The sequence below is a fragment of the Taudactylus pleione genome, unplaced genomic scaffold (assembly GCF_031769625.1).
Source record: "Taudactylus pleione unplaced genomic scaffold, aTauple2 ptg001016l, whole genome shotgun sequence".
NCBI classification, from domain to species: Eukaryota; Metazoa; Chordata; class Amphibia; order Anura; family Myobatrachidae; genus Taudactylus; species Taudactylus pleione.
The window spans coordinates 1,295,236-1,316,823 of record NW_028285417.1 but is presented as its reverse complement, the minus strand read 5'-3'; the positions used below and the strand labels follow the sequence as shown (position 1 = coordinate 1,316,823).

The window sequence follows — 21,588 nt, the reverse complement described above, 5'->3', positions numbered from 1 at the left end:
AGACCCATTGCAAATGTTTCAGTTTTATTTAGCATTCTCTTTATGCCAGGACAGCTGTTCCCATAAGTTAACAGCAAAACATTACGCTTCCAGGTTTCGATCCAGCTGTGTTCCTGCTCCTACGCTTCCATTGGTCAGTGCAGGTGCTTATACTACATAGGAAGGTTGGACTGGATCTGAAGCTTCTCTCTATAATCTGGGATTTTTCTTACTGTGGGTGGGATACATTTTTGGAGTCTTGGCCACATTTCCATAAGTACCAAACATTGACCCAGTGGGTAAAGCCATCCTTAGTGGGCATTACCCAATAGGAATCTATGGGCTTCTTTGTGCACCCCCCGTGGTCTGCGCATGTGCAGAAGGACTCCAGGAAGACCTCTGGGTCATAAACCCGGAAGTTCCTCTATAACAGGTCTTATCGGGAGAACTCGTCCTTTGCGAACGGGGCAGATGCGATGCTTAGTACATCCCACCCTATAGGAAATAGCAGCTAGAGCCACATTCAGAAAAGTTATGCTTTGTGGCGAGTGTTAAATTGGACAAGACAGCCATTCCCATACGGGACGTGCATGGCTGCGATAAATACAGTATTCCTGTCACTTACATGTCAGATATTTGTGCGGAAACAGCCATTTCTGCCTGAATGTAGGGGAATACAACTTTAATAAATAGGCCACTGGTTGGGTCATTCTGCTCTATGCTGCAACATACATATTTAACCGACGACGTACAGGACTATTATCTTATTACTTTGTTGATACGATGTTGTTACGCTGTGCAAAACAATTAGCCATGATACAATGTGACGTTGTTTTGCTGGTAGCAGAACATGAATAACAATATTTACAAATCATCTGTGTCTGTGTGATCAGTTGGATATAGGAATAATGGAGCGTACACACGGTCAGATTTGTCAGACTTGTCAGATTTGTCAGATGAACGATTGAACGATTTGAACGATTTTACCAAAGTTTTGAACGATTTGAACGATTGAACGATTTTTGACTGCATTAAAATGAATGGAATCGTCCAAGTCTGACTGCAAACACATCAGATGTCAGATATCGTTATCTGACAAACGGGAACGCGCATCGTTGATCGTCCATCGTTCAGGCATGTCAGATATGTCAGATTTTCCTTCAGATATGAACGACTGAACGATTTTTAAATCGTTATCGTTCATATCTGAAGGAAAAATCTGACCGTGTGTATGCACCATTACTTTGCATTTTGTATTTGGCTTTTTTTCAGGGCCAATGTTTTCACACTACGGGGTAAATTTACTAAAGTGAGAGGTTTTAGAAGTGGAGATGTTGCCCATAGCAACCAACCAGATTCTAGCAATTATTTTCTCGAATGTGCTAGTTAAATGTTAAGTAGAATCTGATTGGTTGCTATCGGCAACATCTCCATTTGTAAAACCTCTCACTTTAGTAAATTTACCCCCTACGTGACCTCTGGTCAAGTGAGGCTAAAACATTCTTGCTGACAATCAGCTCCAGCCTTCCGGGAGGGAGCTGATTGTCGGCTAATAGCGGGGGGCGGGGGCGGCCATTGGGGGCGGAGCCGGGGGTGGGGCGGCCATTTTGGGTCACACTGGGGGTGGAGCCGGGGGCGGAGCCGCACGATAGCGTCATCGTGACTCCGCCCCCTCTTCACAATGCAGTGATTTTCGGCATTGTGAAGCAGGGGGCGGGGCCACGATGACGCGATTCTGCACGAATTGCGTCACCAGGCCCCCCGCTGCGGGGATTTCTGTTTTTTTCAGGGGGGAGGTGGGGAGGGTGTGAGACTTCCGGGAGGCTTGCCTGCCTTTCCGGGGGGCCGGGAGCGGCACCTGAAAATCGGGAGGCTCCCGGCCAAATCGGGAGGGTAGGCAAGCCTGGGATAAAAGTTAAATATTTGTGGGTTTTGTTTCCTAATTTAAACTTTGGGTCAGCGTCACAGACTAATGCTTGTTAGTAAAGTCAGATGTCAGTAAGTGATTTTATTGTCATACATACATATTGAATGTCATGTTTCCTCCTATAGGTTCTCCTCTTGAGGCAGAGGTCCTAATAGCGATTCAGGAATACTGTAGACACCCGGATTGCAGCAGCCTGTGACTGTTTATACTTCCTCACCTGGATTATTGTGGCTCTGAAAATGAAGATTCATCTATTAATTGGGGCTTTACTAACCCTCATTCTGCATACGAGGATTTGCCGGGGCATCAAATGGCTGTGAGTATCTGTCTCCTCTATGTATTATGCAGGATATATACGGGATGACGACCCTCGGGATCCGGGCGGTCATAATCCCGACGCTGGCACCCCGACTGGGTTAGGATACCTACGCCTTTCAGTATGTATCCTAACTCTCCCCCTCTGCCTGCCCCTAACCATCCCTCCCCGGTGCCTGTACCTAACCTCCTCCCTAGTGCCTAAACCTAACCTCCCACTCCCCGCACCCTAAATCTAACCCTCCCCCCTAAGTGCCTAACCCTGACCCTAATGCCTAACTCTAAACCCTAATGCTAACCCTCCCCTTAACCCCGCTACTTACCTTCGGGATTCCGGCAGTTGGAATATTGACTGCATTCCGTATTATGCTGAGAATTATCAACAGACTTGTAACATATCATTTGTGTCAGCCTTCCGACAGATGTGTCCTCATAGACCTATCCTCAAATTGCGCCAAAAAGCCATGAGATTTTGCAACTAAACCGCGCCATGAGACTTCGTAATTTATCCACACCGGGATGAAGTCAGGATGCCGGCGGTCGAAATGCTGACCGCCAGAATCCCGACACTGAAAGCCCAGCATGGGACTAAAGATAGGAGTCTAAATGCTGATGCCTATCATAAGCCCCACGCCGAAATACCGATGCCCAGCATACCGAGCATAGGTAAGACAGGCGTCGCGAGCTGTTAGCCGGGGGGTGTGTGTGTGTGTTAGGTACCCCCCCCTTAGCTTTAGGCTAGGGGAAGGGGGGGGGGGTTATTGTTAGGCACCATCGGGCGGAAGGTTAGGGTTAGGCACCCCCCTACGGGAGGGTAAGGGTTAGGCACCACGGGGGGGATTTAGGGTTAGGCACCAAACCCAGAGTCTTAGGGTTGGGCACCCCCAATGGAGGATTAGGGTTAGAAGGGGGAGATGGGAGGATTAAATATACTTACCAGCCGGCATTCTGGATTTTGATCTGTCGGGCTTCCAGGGTCGGGATTTAAACCGGCGGCTCTGCACCACGAGACTTGGCAACCTATGCGCATCATGAGACTTTGCAGCTTACCCGCGTCATGATACTTTGCAGCTTATCCGCATCATGATACTTTGCAACGTATCAGCACCATGAGACTTTGCAGCTTATCCGCACCATGAGACTTTGCAGCTTACCCGCGTCATGATACTTTGCAGCTTATCCGCGCCATGATACTTTGCAGCTTATCCGCATCATGATACTTTGCAACGTATCAGCACCATGAGACTTTGCAGCTTATCCGCACCATGAGACTTTGCAGCTTACCCGCGCCATGAGACTTTGCAGCTTATCCGCGCCATGAGACTTTGCAGCTTATCCGCACCATGAGACTTTGCAGCTTACCCGCGTCATGATACTTTGCAGCTTACCCGCGTCATGAGACTTTGCAGCTTATCCGCGTCATGAGACTTTGCAGCTTATCCGCGCCGTGACTTTGCAGATTATCCGCGTCATGAGACTTTGCAGCTTACCCGCGCCATGAGACTTTGCAACTAATCCGCACCATGAGACTTTGCAACTAATCCGCACCATGAGACTTTGCAGCAAATCCGCGTCATGAGACTTTGCAACTAATCTGTGCCATGAGATTTTGCAACTAATCTGTGCCATGAGACTTTGCAACTAATCTGCGCCATGAGACTTTGCATTTTATCCGCGTCATGAGACTTTGCAGCTTACCCGCGCCATGAGACTTTGCAACTAATCCGCACCATGAGACTTTGCAACTAATCCGCACCATGAGACTTTGCAGCAAATCCGCGTCATGAGACTTTGCAACTAATCTGTGCCATGAGACTTTGCAACTAATCTGCGCCATGAGACTTTGCAACTAATCTGCGCCATGAGACTTTGCATTTTATCCGCGTCATGAGACTTTGCAGCTTACCCGCGCCATGAGACTTTGCAACTAATCCGCACCATGAGACTTTGCAACTAATCTGCGCCATGAGACTTTGCAGCTTACCCGCGCCATGAGACTTTGCAACTAATCCGCACCATGAGACTTTGCAACTAATCAGCGCCATGAGACTTTGCAACTAATCCGCGTCATGAGACTTTGCAGCTTATCCGCGCCATGAGACTTTGCAGCTAATCCGCACCATGAGACTTTGAAGCTTATCTGCACCATGAGACTTTGCAGCTTATCCGCGCCATGAAATTTTGCAACTAATCCGCGTCATGAGACTTTGCAGCTTACCGCGCTATGAGACTTTGCAACTAATCCGCACCATGAGACTTTGCAACTAATCTGCGCCATGAGACTTTGCAGCTTATCCGCGCCGTGAGACTTTGCAGCAAATCCGCGCCATGAGACTTTGCAACTAATCTGCACCATGAGACTTTGCAGCTTATCCGCGCCATGAGACTTTGCAACTAATCCGCGTCATGAGACTTTGCAGCTTATCCGCGCCATGATACTTTGCAACTAATCCGCACCTTGAGACTTTACAGTTTATCCGTGCCATGAGACTTTGCAGCTAATCCGCACCATGAGACTTTGCAGCTTATCCGCGCCATGAGACTTTGCAACTAATCCGCGCCATGAGACTTTGCAGCTTATACGCGACTTGAGACTTTGAAGCTTATCCGCACCATGAGACTTTGCAGCTTATCCGCGCCATGAAATTTTGCAACGAATCCGCGTCATGAGACTTTGCAGCTTACCGCGCTATGAGACTTTGCAACTAATCTGCACCATGAGACTTTGCAACTAATCTGCGCCATGAGACTTTGCAACTAATCTGCACCATGAGACTTTGCAACTAATCTGCGCCATGAGACTTTGCAGCTTATCCGCGCCGTGAGACTTTGCAACTAATCTGCACCATGAGACTTTGCAACTAATCCGCGTCATGAGACTTTGCATCTTACCGCGCTATGAGACTTTGCAACTAATCTGCACCATGAGACTTTGCAGCAAATCCGCGCCATGAGACTTTGCAACTAATCTGCACCATGAGACTTTGCAACTAATCTGCGCCATGAGACTTTGCAGCTTATCCGCGCCGTGAGACTTTGCAGCTTATCCGCACCATGAGACTTTGCAACTAATCCGCACCATGAGACTTTGCAGCTTATCCGCGCCATGAAATTTTGCAACTAATCCGCGTCATGAGACTTTGCAGCTTACCGCGCTATGAGACTTTGCAACTAATCCGCACCATGAGACTTTGCAGTTTATACGCGCCTTGAGACTTTGCAGCTCATCCGCACCATGAGACTTTGCAACTAATCCGCGTCATGAGACTTTGCAGCTTATCCGCGCCATGAGACTTTGCAACTAATCCGCACCTTGAGACTTTACAGTTTATCCGTGCCATGAGACTTTGCAGCTAATCCGCACCATGACACTTTGCAGCTTATCCGCGCCATGAGACTTTGCAACTAATCCGCACCATGAGACTTTGCAGCTTATACGCGCCTTGAGACTTTGCAGCTTATCCGCACCATGAGACTTTGCAACTAATCCGCGCCATGAGACTTTGCAGCTTATACGCGACTTGAGACTTTGAAGCTTATTCGCACCATGAGACTTTGCAGCTTATCCGCGCCATGAAATTTTGCAACGAATCCGCGTCATGAGACTTTGCAACTAATCTGCACCATGAGACTTTGCAACTAATCTGCGCCATGAGACTTTGCAACTAATCTGCACCATGAGACTTTGCAACTAATCTGCGCCATGAGACTTTGCAGCTTATCCGCGCCGTGAGACTTTGCAACTAATCTGCACCATGAGACTTTGCAACTAATCTGCGCCATGAGACTTTGCAGCTTATCCGCGCCGTGAGACTTTGCAGCTTATCCGCACCATGAGACTTTGCAACTAATCCGCACCATGAGACTTTGCAGCTTATCCGCGCCATGAAATTTTGCAACTAATCCGCGTCATGAGACTTTGCAGCTTACCGCGCTATGAGACTTTGCAACTAATCCGCACCATGAGACTTTGCAGCTTACACGCGCCTTGAGACTTTGCAGCTTATACGCGCCTTGAGACTTTGCAGCTCATCCGCACCATGAGACTTTGCAGCTTATCCGCGCCATGAAATTTTGCAACTAATCCGCGTCATGAGACTTTGCAGTTTACTGCGCTATGAGACTTTGCAACTAATCCGCACCATGAGACTTTGCAACTAATCTGCGCCATGAGACTTTGCAGCAAATCCGCGCCATGAGACTTTGCAACTAATCTGCACCATGAGACTTTGCAGCAAATCCGCGCCATGAGACTTTGCAACTAATCCGCGCCATGAGACTTTGCAACTTATCCGCGCCATGAGACTTTGCAACTAATCCGCGTCATGAGACTTTGCAGCTTATCCGCGCCATGAGACTTTGCAACTAATCCGCACCTTGAGACTTTACAGTTTATCCGTGCAATGAGACTTTGCAGCTAATCCGCACCATGAGATTTTGCAGCTTATCCGCGCCATGAGACTTTGCAACTAATCCGCGCCATGAGACTTTGCAGCTTATACGCGCCTTGAGACTTTGCAGCTTATCCGCACCATGAGACTGTGCAACTAATCCGCGCCATGAGACTTTGCATCTTATACGCGACTTGAGACTTTGAAGCTTATCCGCACCATGAGACTTTGCAGCTTATCCGCGCCATGAAATTTTGCAACGAATCCGCGCTATGAGACTTTGCAGCTTACTGCGCTATGAGACTTTGCAACTAATCTGCACCATGAGACTTTGCAACTAATCTGCACCATGAGACTTTGCAGCTTATCCGCGCCGTGAGACTTTGCAGCAAATCCGCGCCATGAGACTTTGCAACTAATCTGCACCATGAGACTTTGCAACTAATCTGCGCCATGAGACTTTGCAGCTTATCTGCGCCGTGAGACTTTGCAGCAAATCCGCGCCATGAGACTTTGCAACTAATCCGCGCCATGAGACTTTGCAGCTAATCCGCGCCATGAGACTTTGCAGCTTATCCGCGCCATGAGACTTTGCAACTAATCCGCGCCATGAGACTTTACAGCTTATACGCGCCTTGAGACTTTGCAGCTTATCCGCACCATGAGACTTTGCAACTAATCCGCGCCATGAGACTTTGCAGCTTATACGCGCCTTGAGACTTTGCAGCTTATCCGCGCCATGAAATTTGCAACTAATCCGCGTCATGAGACTTTGCAGCTTACCGCGCTATGAGACTTTGCAACTAATCCGCACCATGAGACTTTGCAGCTTACACGCGCCTTGAGACTTTGCAGCTTATACGCGCCTTGAGACTTTGCAGCTCATCCTCACCATGAGACTTTGCAGCTTATGCGCGCCATGAAATTTTGCAACTAATCCGCGTCATGAGACTTTGCAGTTTACTGCGCTATGAGACTTTGCAACTAATCCGCACCATGAGACTTTGCAGTTTATACGCGCCTTGAGACTTTGCAGCTTATACGCGCCTTGAGACTTTGCAGCTCATCCGCACCATGAGACTTTGCAGCTTATCCGCGCCATGAAATTTTGCAACTAATCCGTGTCATGAGACTTTGCAGTTTACCACTCTATGAGACTTTGCAACTAATCCGCACCATGAGACTTTGCAACTAATCTGCGCCATGAGACTTTGCAGCAAATCCGCGCCATGAGACTTTGCAACTAATCTGCACCATGAGACTTTGCAGCAAATCCGCGCCATGAGACTTTGCAACTAATCCGCGCCATGAGACTTTGCAGCTTATCCGCGCCATGAGACTTTGCAACTAATCCGCGTCATGAGACTTTGCAGCTTATCCGCGCCATGAGACTTTGCAACTAATCCGCACCTTGAGACTTTACAGTTTATCCGTGCAATGAGACTTTGCAGCTAATCCGCACCATGAGACTTTGCAGCTTATCCGCGCCATTAAATTTTGCAACTAATCCGCGTCATGAGACTTTGCAGCTTACCGCGCTATGAGACTGTGCAACTAATCCGCGCCATGAGACTTTGCAGCTTATACGCGACTTGAGACTTTGAAGCTTATCCGCACCATGAGACTTTGCAGCTTATCCGCGCCATGAAATTTTGCAACGAATCCGCGTCATGAGACTTTGCAGCTTACCGCGCTATGAGACTTTGCAACTAATCTGCACCATGAGACTTTGCAACTAATCTGCACCATGAGACTTTGCAGCTTATCCGCGCCGTGAGACTTTGCAGCAAATCCGCGCCATGAGACTTTGCAACTAATCTGCACCATGAGACTTTGCAACTAATCTGCGCCATGAGACTTTGCAGCTTATCCGCGCCGTGAGACTTTGCAGCAAATCCGCGCCATGAGACTTTGCAACTAATCCGCGCCATGAGACTTTGCAGCTAATCCGCGCCATGAGACTTTGCAGCTTATCCGCGCCATGAGACTTTGCAACTAATCCGCGCCATGAGACTTTGCAGCTTATACGCGCCTTGAGACTTTGCAGCTTATCCGCACCATGAGACTTTGCAACTAATCCGCGCCATGAGACTTTGCAGCTTATACGCGCCTTGAGACTTTGCAGCTTATCCGCGCCATGAAATTTTGCAACTAATCCGCGTCATGAGACTTTGCATCTTACCGCGCTATGAGACTTTGCAACTAATCCGCACCATGAGACTTTGCAGCTTACACGCGCCTTGAGACTTTGCAGTTTATACGCGCCTTGAGACTTTGCAGCTCATCCGCACCATGAGACTTTGCAGCTTATCCGCGCCATGAAATTTTGCAACTAATCCGCGTCATGAGACTTTGCAGTTTACCGCGCTATGAGACTTTGCAACTAATCCGCACCATGAGACTTTGCAGTTTATACGCGCCTTGAGACTTTGCAGCTTATCCGCACCATGAGACTTTGCAACTAATCCGCGTCATGAGACTTTGCAGCTTACCGCGCTATGAGACTTTGCAACTAATCCGCGCCATGAGACTTTGCAGCTTACCGCGCTATGAGACTTTGCAGCTAATCCGCACCATGAGACTTTGCAGCTTATCCGCACCATGAAATTTTGCAACTAATCCGCGTCATGAGACTTTGCAGTTTACCACGCTATGAGACTTTGCAACTAATCCGCACCATGAGACTTTGCAACTAATCTGCGCCATGAGACTTTGCAGCTTATCCGCGCCGTGAGACTTTGCAGCAAATCCGCGCCATGAGACTTTGCAACTAATCCGCGCCATGAGACTTTGCAGCTAATCCGCGCCATGAGACTTTGCAGCTAATCTGCGCCATGAGACTTTGCAGCTTATCCACGCCATGAGACTTTGCAACTAATCCGCGCCATGAGACTTTGCGGCTTACCCGCGCCATGAGACTTTGCAACTAATCAGCGCCATAACACTTTGCAGTTTTATACGAATTCCTATTGTGCAAAAATATTAATCCTGAACACCTAGTACTGTGTACACTATAAGCAAATTTATATATGACTAAGATGCAGAATTCGGAGAAAAGTATACAAGCATGGGAATCGCTACCTGTGGTGGAGCGTCTAAGTCATAGTCATGCAAGGCATCTTGCGCTATATGGCAAAAAAGGGGATAGGTGTATGAGGACACATCTGTTAGCCGTCACTGCCCATATAGTGTTCTAGGTGGTAGTGGTCATGCGGTAATGGGCAGTATTGATCCAAGGGTCCAGGGTGTAGGTAGGAATTGATTGGTTCTAGTCCCGTTCTAATGATTGCTAGAACACAACACTTAATATTGGGGCAGATGCACTAAGCTCTGGAAAGTGATCAATTGGAGAGTGATAAACAACAAACCAATCAGCTCCTAACTGTCATTTTTCAAACACAGCCTGCAACATGACAGTTAGGAGCTGATTGGCTGGTTATTTATCACTCACCAATGTATCACTTTCCAGAGCTTAGTTCATCTTCCCCTAATATGAGCTATTTGGAAAAGGCAGATGAGGTCCAGCATTTCCTTTAGATGTGGTGAATCCTATTTGTGTGCAATGCATTCATGTGAGCGTATGTATGTATGTATGTGAGCAGGGCCCTCTTCCTCTTTATCTGTTCGCTAATACCCAGCTTTGTTATATTACCGGGTGTGTTCCCTATTGTACAGCGCTGTCGTGTAAGATGGCGCGATTTAAATAAGATACAGGGGCTGATTGTGAGATGGACAGATCCCTGGATGCATGGGCGCCAATGGCGAGTTCTTGCATACAGCTGATGCGCAGATGCCAAGTAACGCATTTTTGTCTATGTGTGTCCTATTCTGTGTCGGGCGGATCCTCCCTGGTTTTGTCTTTCAGTGAAATTAGGCATTCCAGGACATGAACCGGGCGGTGACAATGTGACTGCACGGAACCACCCTGTCTTGTGGCACTGTCATACTGTAGGAGTGTATCTATAGCTCTGCGCTATTCTGAGTCATGCGCATGTATGCTTTCTATAGTGTCCCCCTCTGTATGCTCTGTATAGTGCCCCCATCTGTATGCTCTGCATAGTGCCCCCCTCTGTATGCTCTGAACAGTAGCCCCTGTATGCTCTGTATTGTACCACCACCTCTATATGCTCTGTGCCACCTCCCACCCTCTATAGGCTCTGTATTGTGCCATCCCCTCTGTATTCCCTGTACAGTACCCCCTCTGTATGGTCTGTATTTTGCCACCCCCTCTGTATGCTCTGTATAGTGCCACACCCTGTATATGCTCTGTGCCGCCTCCCACTCTCTGTATGCTCTGTATTGTGCCACTCCCTCTATATGCTCTGTATTGTGCCACCCCCTGTATATGCTCTGTGCCACCTCCCACCCTCTGTATGCTCTGTATAGTGCCCCCCTCTGTATGCTCTGTATAGTGCCTCCCTCTGTATGCACTGTATAGTGCCCCCTCTGTTTGCTCTGTATAGTGCCCCCTCTGTATGCTCTGTATAGCGCCCCCTCTGTATGCTCTGTATTGTGCCCTCTGCTGTATGCTCTGTATAGTGCCCCCTCTGTATGCTCTGTATAGTGCACCCGTATGTATGCTCTGTATAGTGCCGCCCTCTGTATACTCTGTATAGTGCCCCCCTCTGTATGCTCTGTATTGTGCCCTCCACTGGATGCTCTGTATAGTGCCTCCCTCTGTATGCCCTGTATAGTGCCCCCCTCTGTATGCTCTGTATAGTGCCCCCCTCTGTTTGCTCTGTATAGTGCCCCCTCTGTGTGCTGTGTAGAGTGCCCCCTCTGTATGCTCTGTATAGTGCCCCCCTCTGTATGCTCTGTATAGTGCCTCTGTATGCCCTGTATAGTGCCCCCCTCTGTATACTCTATATAGTGCCCCCCTCTGTTTGCTCTGTATAGTGCCCCCTCTGTATGCTCTGTATAGTGCCCCCTCTGTATGCTCTGTTTTGTGCCCTCCGCTGTATGCTCTGTATAGTGCCCCCTCTGTATGCTCTGTATAGTGCCCCCCTCTGTATGCTCTGTATAGTACCCCCTCTGTATGCTCTGTATAGTGCCTCCCTCTGTATGCTCTGTATCGTGCCTCCCTCTGGATCGTGCCTCCCTCTGTATTCTCTGTATCGTGCCCCCTCTGTATACTCTGCATAGTGCCCCCCTCTGTATGCCCTGCATAGTGCCCCCCTCTCTATGCTCTGCATAGTGCCCCCCTCTGTATGCCCTGTACAGTTCCCCCCTCTCTATACTCTGCATAGTGCCCCCCTCTGTATGCTCTGTATAGTGCCTCCCTCTGTATGCTCTGTATAGTGCCTCCCTCTGTATGCCCTTTATAGTGCCCCCCTCCGTATACTCTGTATAATGCCACATGTGTTTGCTCTGTATAGTGCCCCTTCTGTATGCTCTGTATAGTACTCCCCTCTGTATGCTCTGTATAGTGCACCCATATGTATGCTCTGTATAGTGCCCCCCTCTGTATACTCTGTATAGTGCCCCCCTCTGTATGCTCTGTATTGTGCCCTCCACTGGATGCTCTGTATAGTGCCTCCCTCTGTATGCCCTGTATAGTGCCCCCTTCTGTATGCTCTGTATAGTGCCCCTCTCTGTTTGCTCTGTATAGTGCCCCCTCTGTGTGCCGTGTATAGTGCCCCCACTGTATGCCCTGTATAGTGCCCCCTCTGTATGCTCTGTATAGTGCACCCATATGTATGCTCTGTATAGTGCCCCCCTCTGTATACTCTGTATAGTGCCCCCCTCTGTATGCTCTGTATTGTGCCCTCCACTGGATGCTCTGTATAGTGCCTCCCTCTATATGCCCTGTATAGTGCCCCCCTCTGTATGCTCTGTATAGTGCCCCTCTCTGTTTGCTCTGTATAGTGCCCCCTCTGTGTGCTGTGTATAGTGCCCCCTCTGTATGCTCTGTATAGTGCCCCCTCTGTATGCTCTGTATAGTGCCTCCCTCTGTATGCCCTGTATAGTGCCCCCCTCTGTATGCTCTGTATAGTGCACCCCTGTATTTGCTCTGTATAGTGCCCCCTCTGTATGCTCTGTATAGTGCCCCCTCTCTATGCTCTGTTTTGTGCCCTCCGCTGTATGCTCTGTATAGTGCCCCCTCTGTATGCTCTGTATAGTGCCCCCCTCTGTATGCTCTGTATAGTGCCTCCCTCTGTATGCCCTGTATAGTGCCCCCTCTGTATGCTCTGTATAGTGCCACCCTCTGTATTCTCTGTATCGTGCCCCCTCTGTATACTCTGCATAGTGCCCCCCTCTGTATGCCTTGTATAGTGCCCCCTCTCTATACTCTACATAGTGTCCCCCTCTCTATACTCTGCATAGTGTCCCCCTCCGTATGCCCTGTATAGTGCCCCCCTCTCTATACTCTGCATAGTGCCCCCCGCTGTCTGCTCTGTATAGTGCCTCCCTCTGTATGCTCTATAGTGCCTCCCTCTGTATGCCCTGTATAGTGACCCCCTCTGTATACTCTGTATAATGCCACATGTGTTTGCTCTGTATAGTTCCCCCTCTGTATGCTCTGTATAGTACTCCCTCTGTATGCCCTGTATAATGCCCCCCTCTCTATACTCTGTATAGTGCCCCCCTCTGTATGCTCTGTATAGTGCCTCCCTCTGTATGCTCTGTATAGTACCCCCTCTGTATGCCCTGTATAGTCCCCCTCTGTATGCTCTGTATAGTGCCCCTGATCTGTATGCTCTGTATAGTGCCTCCCACTGTATGCCCTGTATAGTGCCCCCCTCTCTATGCTCTGCATAGTGCCCCCTCTGTATGCCCTGTATAGTGCTCCCTCTGTATACTCTGCATAGTGCCCCCCTCTGTATGCTCTGTATAGTGCCCCCCTCTGTATGCTCTGTATAGTGCCCCCCTCTGTATGCTCTGTATAGTGCCCCCCTCTCTATACTCTGCATAGTGCTCTCCTCTGTATGCTCTGTATAGTGCCTCCCTCTGTATGCTCTGTATAGTGCCTAGCTCTGTATGCTCTGTATAGTGCCCCCCTCTGTATGCTCTGTATAGTGCCTTCCTCTGTATGCTCTGTATAGTGCCCCCCTCTGTATGCTCTGTATAGTGCCCCCCTCTCTATACTCTGCATAGTGCTCTCCTCTGTATGCTCTGTATAGTGCCTCCCTCTGTATGCTCTGTATAGTGCCTAGCTCTGTATGCTCTGTATAGTGCCCCCCTCTGTATGCTCTGTATAGTGCCTTCCTCTGTATGCTCTGTATAGTGCCTCCCTCTGTATGCCCTGTATAGTGCCCCCCTCTGTATACTCTGTATAATGCCACATGTGTGTGCTCTGTATAGTGCCTTCCTCTGTATGCTCTGTATAGTGCCACCTCTATATGCTCTGTATAGTGCCCCACTCTGTATGCCCTGTGTAGAGCCCCTCTCTGTATGGTTTGTATAGTGCCCCCCTCTGTATGCTCTGTATAGTGCCCCCCTCTGTATGCTCTGTATAGTACCCCCTCTGTATGCCCTGTATAGTGCCTCCCTCTGTATGCTCTGTATAGTGCCTCCCTCTGTATGCTCTGTATCGTGCCTCCGTCTGTATTCTCTGTATCGTTCCTCCCTCTGTATACTCTGCATAGTGGACCACTCTCTATGCCCTGTATAGTGCCCCCCTCTCTATGCTCTGCATAGTGCCCCCCTCTGTATGCCCTGTATAGTGCCCCACTCTCTATACTCTGCATAGTGCCCCCCTCTGTATGCTCTGTATAGTGCCTCCCTCTGTATGCTCTGTATAGTGCCTCCCTCTGTATGCCCTGTATAGTGCCCCCTCTGTATAATGCCACATGTGTTTGCTCTGTATAGTGCCCCCTCTGTATGCTCTGTATAGTACCCCCCTCTGTATGATCTGTATAGTACCCCCCTCTGTATGATCTGTATAGTACCCCCTCTGTATGCCCTGTATAGTGCCCCCCTCTGTATGCTCTGTATTGTGCCTTCCTCTGTATGCTCTGTATAGTGCCCCCCTCTGTATGCTCTGTATAGTGCCCCCCTCTGTATACTCTGTATAATGCCACTTGTGTTTCCTCTGTATAGTGCCCCCTCTGTATAGTACCCCCCTCTGTATGCTCTGTATAGTACCCCTTCTGTTTACCCTGTATAGTGCTCCCCTCTATATGCCCTGTATAGTGCCCCCCTCTGTTTGCTCTGTATAGTGCCTTCCTCTGTATGCTCTGTATAGTGCCCCCTCTGTATGCTCTGTATAGTGCCCCCTCTGTATGCTCTGTATAGTGCCCCCCTCTGTATGCTCTGTATAGTGCCCCCCTCTCTATGCTCTGTATAGTGCCTTCCTCTGTATGCTCTGTATAGTGCCCCCCTCTGTATGCCCTGTATAGTGCCTCCCTCTGTTTGCTCTGTTTAGTGCCCCCTCTGTTTGCTCTGTATAGTGCCCCCTCTGTATGCTCTGTATTGTGCCCTCTGCTGTATGCTCTGTATTGTGCCGCTGCTGTATGCTCTGTATTGTGCCCTCTGCTGTATGCTCTGTATAGTGCCCCCTCTGTATGCTCTGTATAGTGCACCCATATGTATGTTCTGTATAGTGCCCCCTCTCTATACTCTGTATAGTGCCCCCCTCTGTATGCTCTGTATTGTGCCCTCCACTGGATGCTCTGTATAGTGCCCCTTCTGTATGCCCTGTATAGTGCTTCCCTCTGTCTGTATGCCCTGTATAGTGCCCCCCTCTGTATGCTCTGTATAGTGCCTTCCTCTGTATGCTCTGTATAGTGCCCCCTCTGTATGCTCTGTATAGTGCCCCCTCTGTATGCTCTGTATAGTACCCCCCTCTGTATGATCTGTATAGTACCCCCCTCTGTACGCTCTGTATAGTGCCTTCCTCTGTACGCTCTGTATAGTGCCCCCCTCTGTATGCTCTGTATAGTGCCCCCCTCTGTATACTCTGTATAATGCCACATGTGTTTGCTCTGTATAGTGCCCCCTCTGTATACTCTGTATAGTACCCCCCTCTGTATGCTCTGTATAGTACTCCTTCTGTATGCCCTGTATAGTGCCCCCCTCTGTATGCCCGGTATAGTGCCCCCCTCTGTATGCCCTGTATAGTGCCTCCCTCTGTTTGCTCTGTATAGTGCCCCCTCTGTTTGCTCTGTATAGTGCCCCCTCTGTATGCTCTGTATAGTGCCCCCTCTGTATGCTCTGTATAGTGCCCCCTCTGTATGCTCTGTATTGTGCCCTCTGCTGTATGCTCTGTATAGTGCCCCCTCTGTATGCTCTGTATAGTGCACCCATATGTATGCTCTGTATAGTGCCCCCCTCTGTATACTCTGTATAGTGCCCCCCTCTGTATGCTCTGTATTTTGCCCTCCACTGGATGCTCTGTATAGTGCCTCCCTCTGTGTGCTGTGTATAGTGCCCCCTCTGTGTGCTCTGTATAGTGCCTCCCTCTGTGTGCTCTGTATAGTGCCTCCCTCTGTATGCCCTGTATAGTGCCCCCCTCTGTATACTCTGTATACTGCCCCCCTCTATTTGCTCTGTATAGTGCCCCCTCTGTATGCTCTGTTTTGTGCCCTCCGCTGTATGCTCTGTATAGTGCCCCCTCTGTATGCTCTGTATAGTGCCCCCCTCTGTATGCTCTGTATAGTGCCTCCCCCTGTATGCCCTGTATAATGCCACCCTCTGTATGCTCTGTATAGTGCCTCCCTCTGTATACTCTGCGTAGTGCCCCCCTCTGTATGCCCTGTATAGTGCCCCCTCTCTATACTCTGCATAGTACCCCCCTCTCTATACTCTGCATAGTGCCCCTCTGTATGCCCTGTATAGTGCCCCCCTCTCTATACTCTGCATAGTGCCCCCCGCTGTATGCTCTGTATAATGCCTCCCTCTGTATGCTCTGTATAGTGCCTCCCTCTGTATGCCCTGTATAGTGCTCCCTTCTGTATGCTCTGTATAGTACCCCCTCTGTATGCTCTGTATAGTGCCTCCCCCTGTATGCCCTGTATAATGCCCCCCTCTGTATGCTCTGTATAGTGCCTCCCTCTGTATACTCTGCGTAGTGCCCCCCTCTGTATGCCCTGTATAGTGCCCCCTCTCTATACTCTGCATAGTGCCTCCCTCTCTATACTCTGCATAGTGCCCCCTCTGTATGCCCTGTATAGTGCCCCCCTCTCTATACTCTGCATAGTGCCCCCCGCTGTATGCTCTGTATAATGCCTCCCTCTGTATGCTCTGTATAGTGCCTCCCTCTGTATGCTCTGTATAGTGCCCCCCTCTGTATGCTCTGTATAGTGCCTCCCACTGTATGCCCTGTATAGTGCCCCCCTCTCTATGCTCTGCATAGTGCCCCCTCTGTATGCCCTGTATAGTGCCCCCCTCTCTATACTCTGCATAGTGCCCCCCTCTGTATGCTCTGTATAGTGCCCCCCTCTGTATGCTCTGTATAGTGCCCCCCTCTGTATGCTCTGTATAGTGCCCCCCTCTCTATACTCTGCATAGTGCCCCCCTCTGTATGCTCTGTATAGTGCCTCCCTCTGTATGCTCTGTATAGTGCCCAGCTCTGTATGCTCTGTATAGTGCCCCCCTCTGTATGCTCTGTATAGTGCCTCCCTCTGTATGCTCTGTATAGTACCCCCTCTGTATGCTCTGTATAGTGCCTCCCTCTGTATGCTCTGTATAGTGCCTCCCTCTGTATTCTCTGTATCGTGCCCCCTCTGTATACTCTGCATAGTGCCCCCCTCTGTATGCCCTCTATAGTGCCCCCCTCTCTATACTCTGTATAGTGCTCCCCTCTGTATGCTATGTATAGTGCCTCCCTCTGTATGCTCTGTATAGTACCCCCTCTGTATGCCCTGTATAGTCCCCCTCTGTATGCTCTGTATAGTGCCCCTGATCTGTATGCTCTGTATAGTGCCTCCCACTGTATGCCCTCTATAGTGCCCCCCTCTCTATGCTCTGCATAGTGCCCCCTCTGTATGCCCTGTATAGTGCTCCCTCTGTATACTCTGCATAGTGCCCCCCTCTGTATGCTCTGTATAGTGCCCCCTCTGTATGCTCTGTATAGTGCCCCCCTCTGTATGCTCTGTATAGTGCCCCACTCTCTATACTCTGCATAGTGCTCTCCTCTGTATGCTCTGTATAGTGCCTCCCTCTGTATGCTATGTATAGTGCCTAGCTCTGTATGCTCTGTATAGTGCCCCCCTCTGTATGCTCTGTATAGTGCCCCCCTCTCTATACTCTGCATAGTGCCCCACGCTGTATGCTCTGTATAATGCCTCCCTCTGTATGCTCTGTATAGTGCCTAGCTCTGTATGCTCTGTATAGTGCCCCCCTCTGTATGCTCTGTATAGTGCCTTCCTCTGTATGCTCTGTATAGTGCCTCCCTCTGTATGCCCTGTATAGTGCCCCCCTCTGTATACTCTGTATAATGCCACATGTGTGTGCTCTGTATAGTGCCTTCCTCTGTATGCTCTGTATAGTGCCACCTCTATATGCTCTGTATAGTGCCCCACTCTGTATGCCCTGTGTAGAGCCCCTCTCTGTATGGTTTGTATAGTGCCCCCCTCTGTATGCTCTGTATAGTGCTCCCCTCTGTATGCTCTGTATAGTACCCCCTTTGTATGCCCTGTATAGTGCCTCCCTCTGTATGCTCTGTATAGTGCCTCCCTCTGTATGCTCTGTATCGTGCCTCCCTCTGTATTCTCTGTATCGTTCCTCCCTCTGTATACTCTGCATAGTGGCCCCCTCTCTATGCCCTGTATAGTGCCCCCCTCTCTATGCTCTGCATAGTGCCCCCCTCTGTATGCCCTGTATAGTGCCCCACTCTCTATACTCTGCATAGTGCCCCCCTCTGTATGCTCTGTATAGTGCCTCCCTCTGTATGCTCTGTATAGTGCCTCCCTCTGTATGCCCTGTATAGTGCCCCCTCTGTATAATGCCACATGTGTTTGCTCTGTATAGTGCCCCCTCTGTATGCTCTGTATAGTACCCCCCTCTGTATGATCTGTATAGTACCCCCCTCTGTATGATCTGTATAGTACCCCTCTGTATGCCCTGTATAAGTGCCCCCCTCTGTATGCTCTGTATTGTGCCTTCCTCTGTATGCTCTGTATAGTGCCCCCCTCTGTATGCTCTGTATAGTGCCCCCCTCTGTATACTCTGTATAATGCCACTTGTGTTTCCTCTGTATAGTGCCCCCTCTGTATACTCTGTATAGTACCCCCTCTGTATGCTCTGTATAGTACCCCTTCTGTATACCCTGTATAGTGCTCCCCTCTATATGCCCTGTATAGTGCCCCCCTCTGTATGCTCTGTATAGTGCCTTCCTCTGTATGCTCTATATAGTGCCCCCTCTGTATGCTTTGTATAGTGCCCCCTCTGTATGCTCTGTATAGTGCCTCCCTCTGTATGCTCTGTATAGTGCCCCCCTCTGTATGCTCTGTATAGTGCCCCCCTCTGTATGCTCTGTATAGTGCCCCCCTCTCTATGCTCTGTATAGTGCCTTCCTCTGTATGCTCTGTATAGTGCCCCCCTCTGTATGCCCTGTATAGTGCCTCCCTCTGTTTGCTCTGTATAGTGCCCCCTCTGTTTGCTCTGTATAGTGCCCCCTCTGTATGCTCTGTATTGTGCCCTCTGCTGTATGCTCTGTATTGTGCCCTCTGCTGTATGCTCTGTATTGTGCCCTCTGCTGTATGCTCTGTATAGTGCCCCCTCTGTATGCTCTGTATAGTGCACCCATATGTATGCTCTGTATAGTGCCCCCTCTGTATACTCTGTATAGTGCCCCCCTCTGTATGCTCTGTATTGTGCCCTCCACTGGATGCTCTGTATAGTGCCCCTTCTGTATGCCCTGTATAGTGCCTCCCTCTGTCTGTATGCCCTGTATAGTGCCCCCCTCTGTATGCTCTGTATAGTGCCTTCCTCTGTATGCTCTGTATAGTGTACCCTCTGTATGCTCTGTATAGTGCCCCCTCTGTATGCTCTGTATAGTACCCCCCTCTGTATGATCTGTATAGTACCCCCCTCTGTACGCTCTGTATAGTGCCTTCCTCTGTACGCTCTGTATAGTGCCCCCTCTGTATGCTCTGTATAGTGCCCCCCTCTGTATACTCTGTATAATACCACATGTGTTTGCTCTGTATAGTGCCCCCTCTGTATACTCTGTATAGTACCCCCCTCTGTATGCTCTGTATAGTACTCCTTCTGTATGCCCTGTATAGTGCCCCCCTCTGTATGCCCGGTATAGTGCCCCCCTCTGTATGCTCTGTATAGTGCCTTCCTCTGTATGCTCTGTATAGTGCCCCCTCTGTATGCTCTGTATAGTGCCCCCCTCTCTATGCTCTGTATAGTGCCTTCCTCTGTATGCTCTGTATAGTGCCCCCCTCTGTATGCCCTGTATAGTGCCTCCCTCTGTTTGCTCTGTATAGTTCCCCCTCTGTTTGCTCTGTATAGTGCCCCCTCTGTATGCTCTGTATAGTGCCCCCTCTGTATGCTCTGTATAGTGCCCCCTCTGTATGCTCTGTATTGTGCCCTGTGCTGTATACTCTGTATAGTTCCCCCTCTGTGTGCTCTGTATAGTGCCTCCCTCTGTGTGCTCTGTATAGTGCCTCCCTCTGTATGCCCTGTATAGTGCCCCCCTCTGTATACTCTGTATACTGCCCCCCTCTATTTGCTCTGTATAGTGCCCCCTCTGTATGCTCTGTTTTGTGCCCTCCGCTGTATGCTCTGTATAGTGCCCCCTCTGTATGCTCTGTATAGTGCCCCCCTCTGTATGCTCTGTATAGTGCCTCCCCCTGTATGCCCTGTATAATGCCCCCCTCTGTATGCTCTGTATAGTGCCTCCCTGTGTATACTCTGCGTAGTGCCCCCCTCTGTATGCCCTGTATAGTGCCCCCTCTCTATACTCTGCATAGTGCCCCCCTCTCTATACTCTGCATAGTGCCCCCTCTGTATGCCCTGTATAGTGCCCCCCTCTCTATACTCTGCATAGTGCCCCCCGCTGTATGCTCTGTATAGTGCCTCCCTCTGTATGCTCTGTATAGTGCCTCCCTCTGTATGCCCTGTATAGTGCTCCCTTCTGTATGCTCTGTATAGTACCCCCTCTGTATGCTCTGTATAGTGCCTCCCCCTGTATGCCCTGTATAATGCCCCCCTCTGTATGCTCTGTATAGTGCCTCCCTCTGTATACTCTGCGTAGTGCCCCCCTCTGTATGCCCTGTATAGTGCCCCCTCTCTATACTCTGCATAGTGCCCCCCTCTCTATACTCTGCATAGTGCCCCCTCTGTATGCCCTGTATAGTGCCCCCCTCTCTATACTCTGCATAGTGCCCCACGCTGTATGCTCTGTATAATGCCTCCCTCTGTATGCTCTGTATAGTGCCCCCCTCTGTATGCTCTGTATAGTGCCTCCCACTGTATGCCCTGTATAGTGCCCCCCTCTCTATGCTCTGCATAGTGCCCCCTCTGTATGCCCTGTATAGTGCCCCCCTCTCTATACTCTGCATAGTGCCCCCCTCTGTATGCTCTGCATAGTGCCCCCCTCTGTATGCTCTGCATAGTGCCCCCCTCTCTATACTCTGCATAGTGCCCCCCTCTGTATGCTCTGTATAGTGCCTCCCTCTGTATGCTCTGTATAGTGCCCAGCTCTGTATGCTCTGTATAGTGCCCCTCTCTGTATGCTCTGTATAGTGCCTTCCTCTGTATGCTCTGTATAGTGCCACCTCTATATGCTCTGTATAGTGCCCCACTCTGTATGCCCTGTATAGTGCCCCTCTCTGTATGCTTTGTATAGTGCCCCCCTCTGTATGCTCTGTATAGTGCAACCCTCTGTATGCTCTGTATAGTACCCCCTTCTGTATGCTCTGCATAGTGCCCCCCTCTGTATGCTGTGTATAGTGCCCCCCTCTGTTTGCTCTGTATAGTGCTCCCTCTGTATGCTCTGCATAGTGCCTCCCTCTGTATGCTCTGTATAGTACCCCCTATGTATGCTCTGTATAGTGCCTCCCTCTGTATGCTCTGTATAGTGCC

The 21,588-nt window shown here is 49.7% G+C and overlaps 1 protein-coding gene across 1 annotated transcript in view; it reads left to right on the top strand.

Annotated features, from left to right (window-relative positions):
* Positions 1-21,588, top strand: part of WNT11 (Wnt family member 11) — a 128,008-nt gene that overhangs the window by 28,958 nt on the left and 77,462 nt on the right. The window contains exon 2 of the mRNA XM_088461093.1: positions 2,032-2,222. Within this exon, the coding sequence (XP_088317219.1) occupies positions 2,146-2,222 (77 nt within the window). The 5' untranslated portion in view covers positions 2,032-2,145. The remainder of the gene's footprint in view (positions 1-2,031; positions 2,223-21,588) is intronic.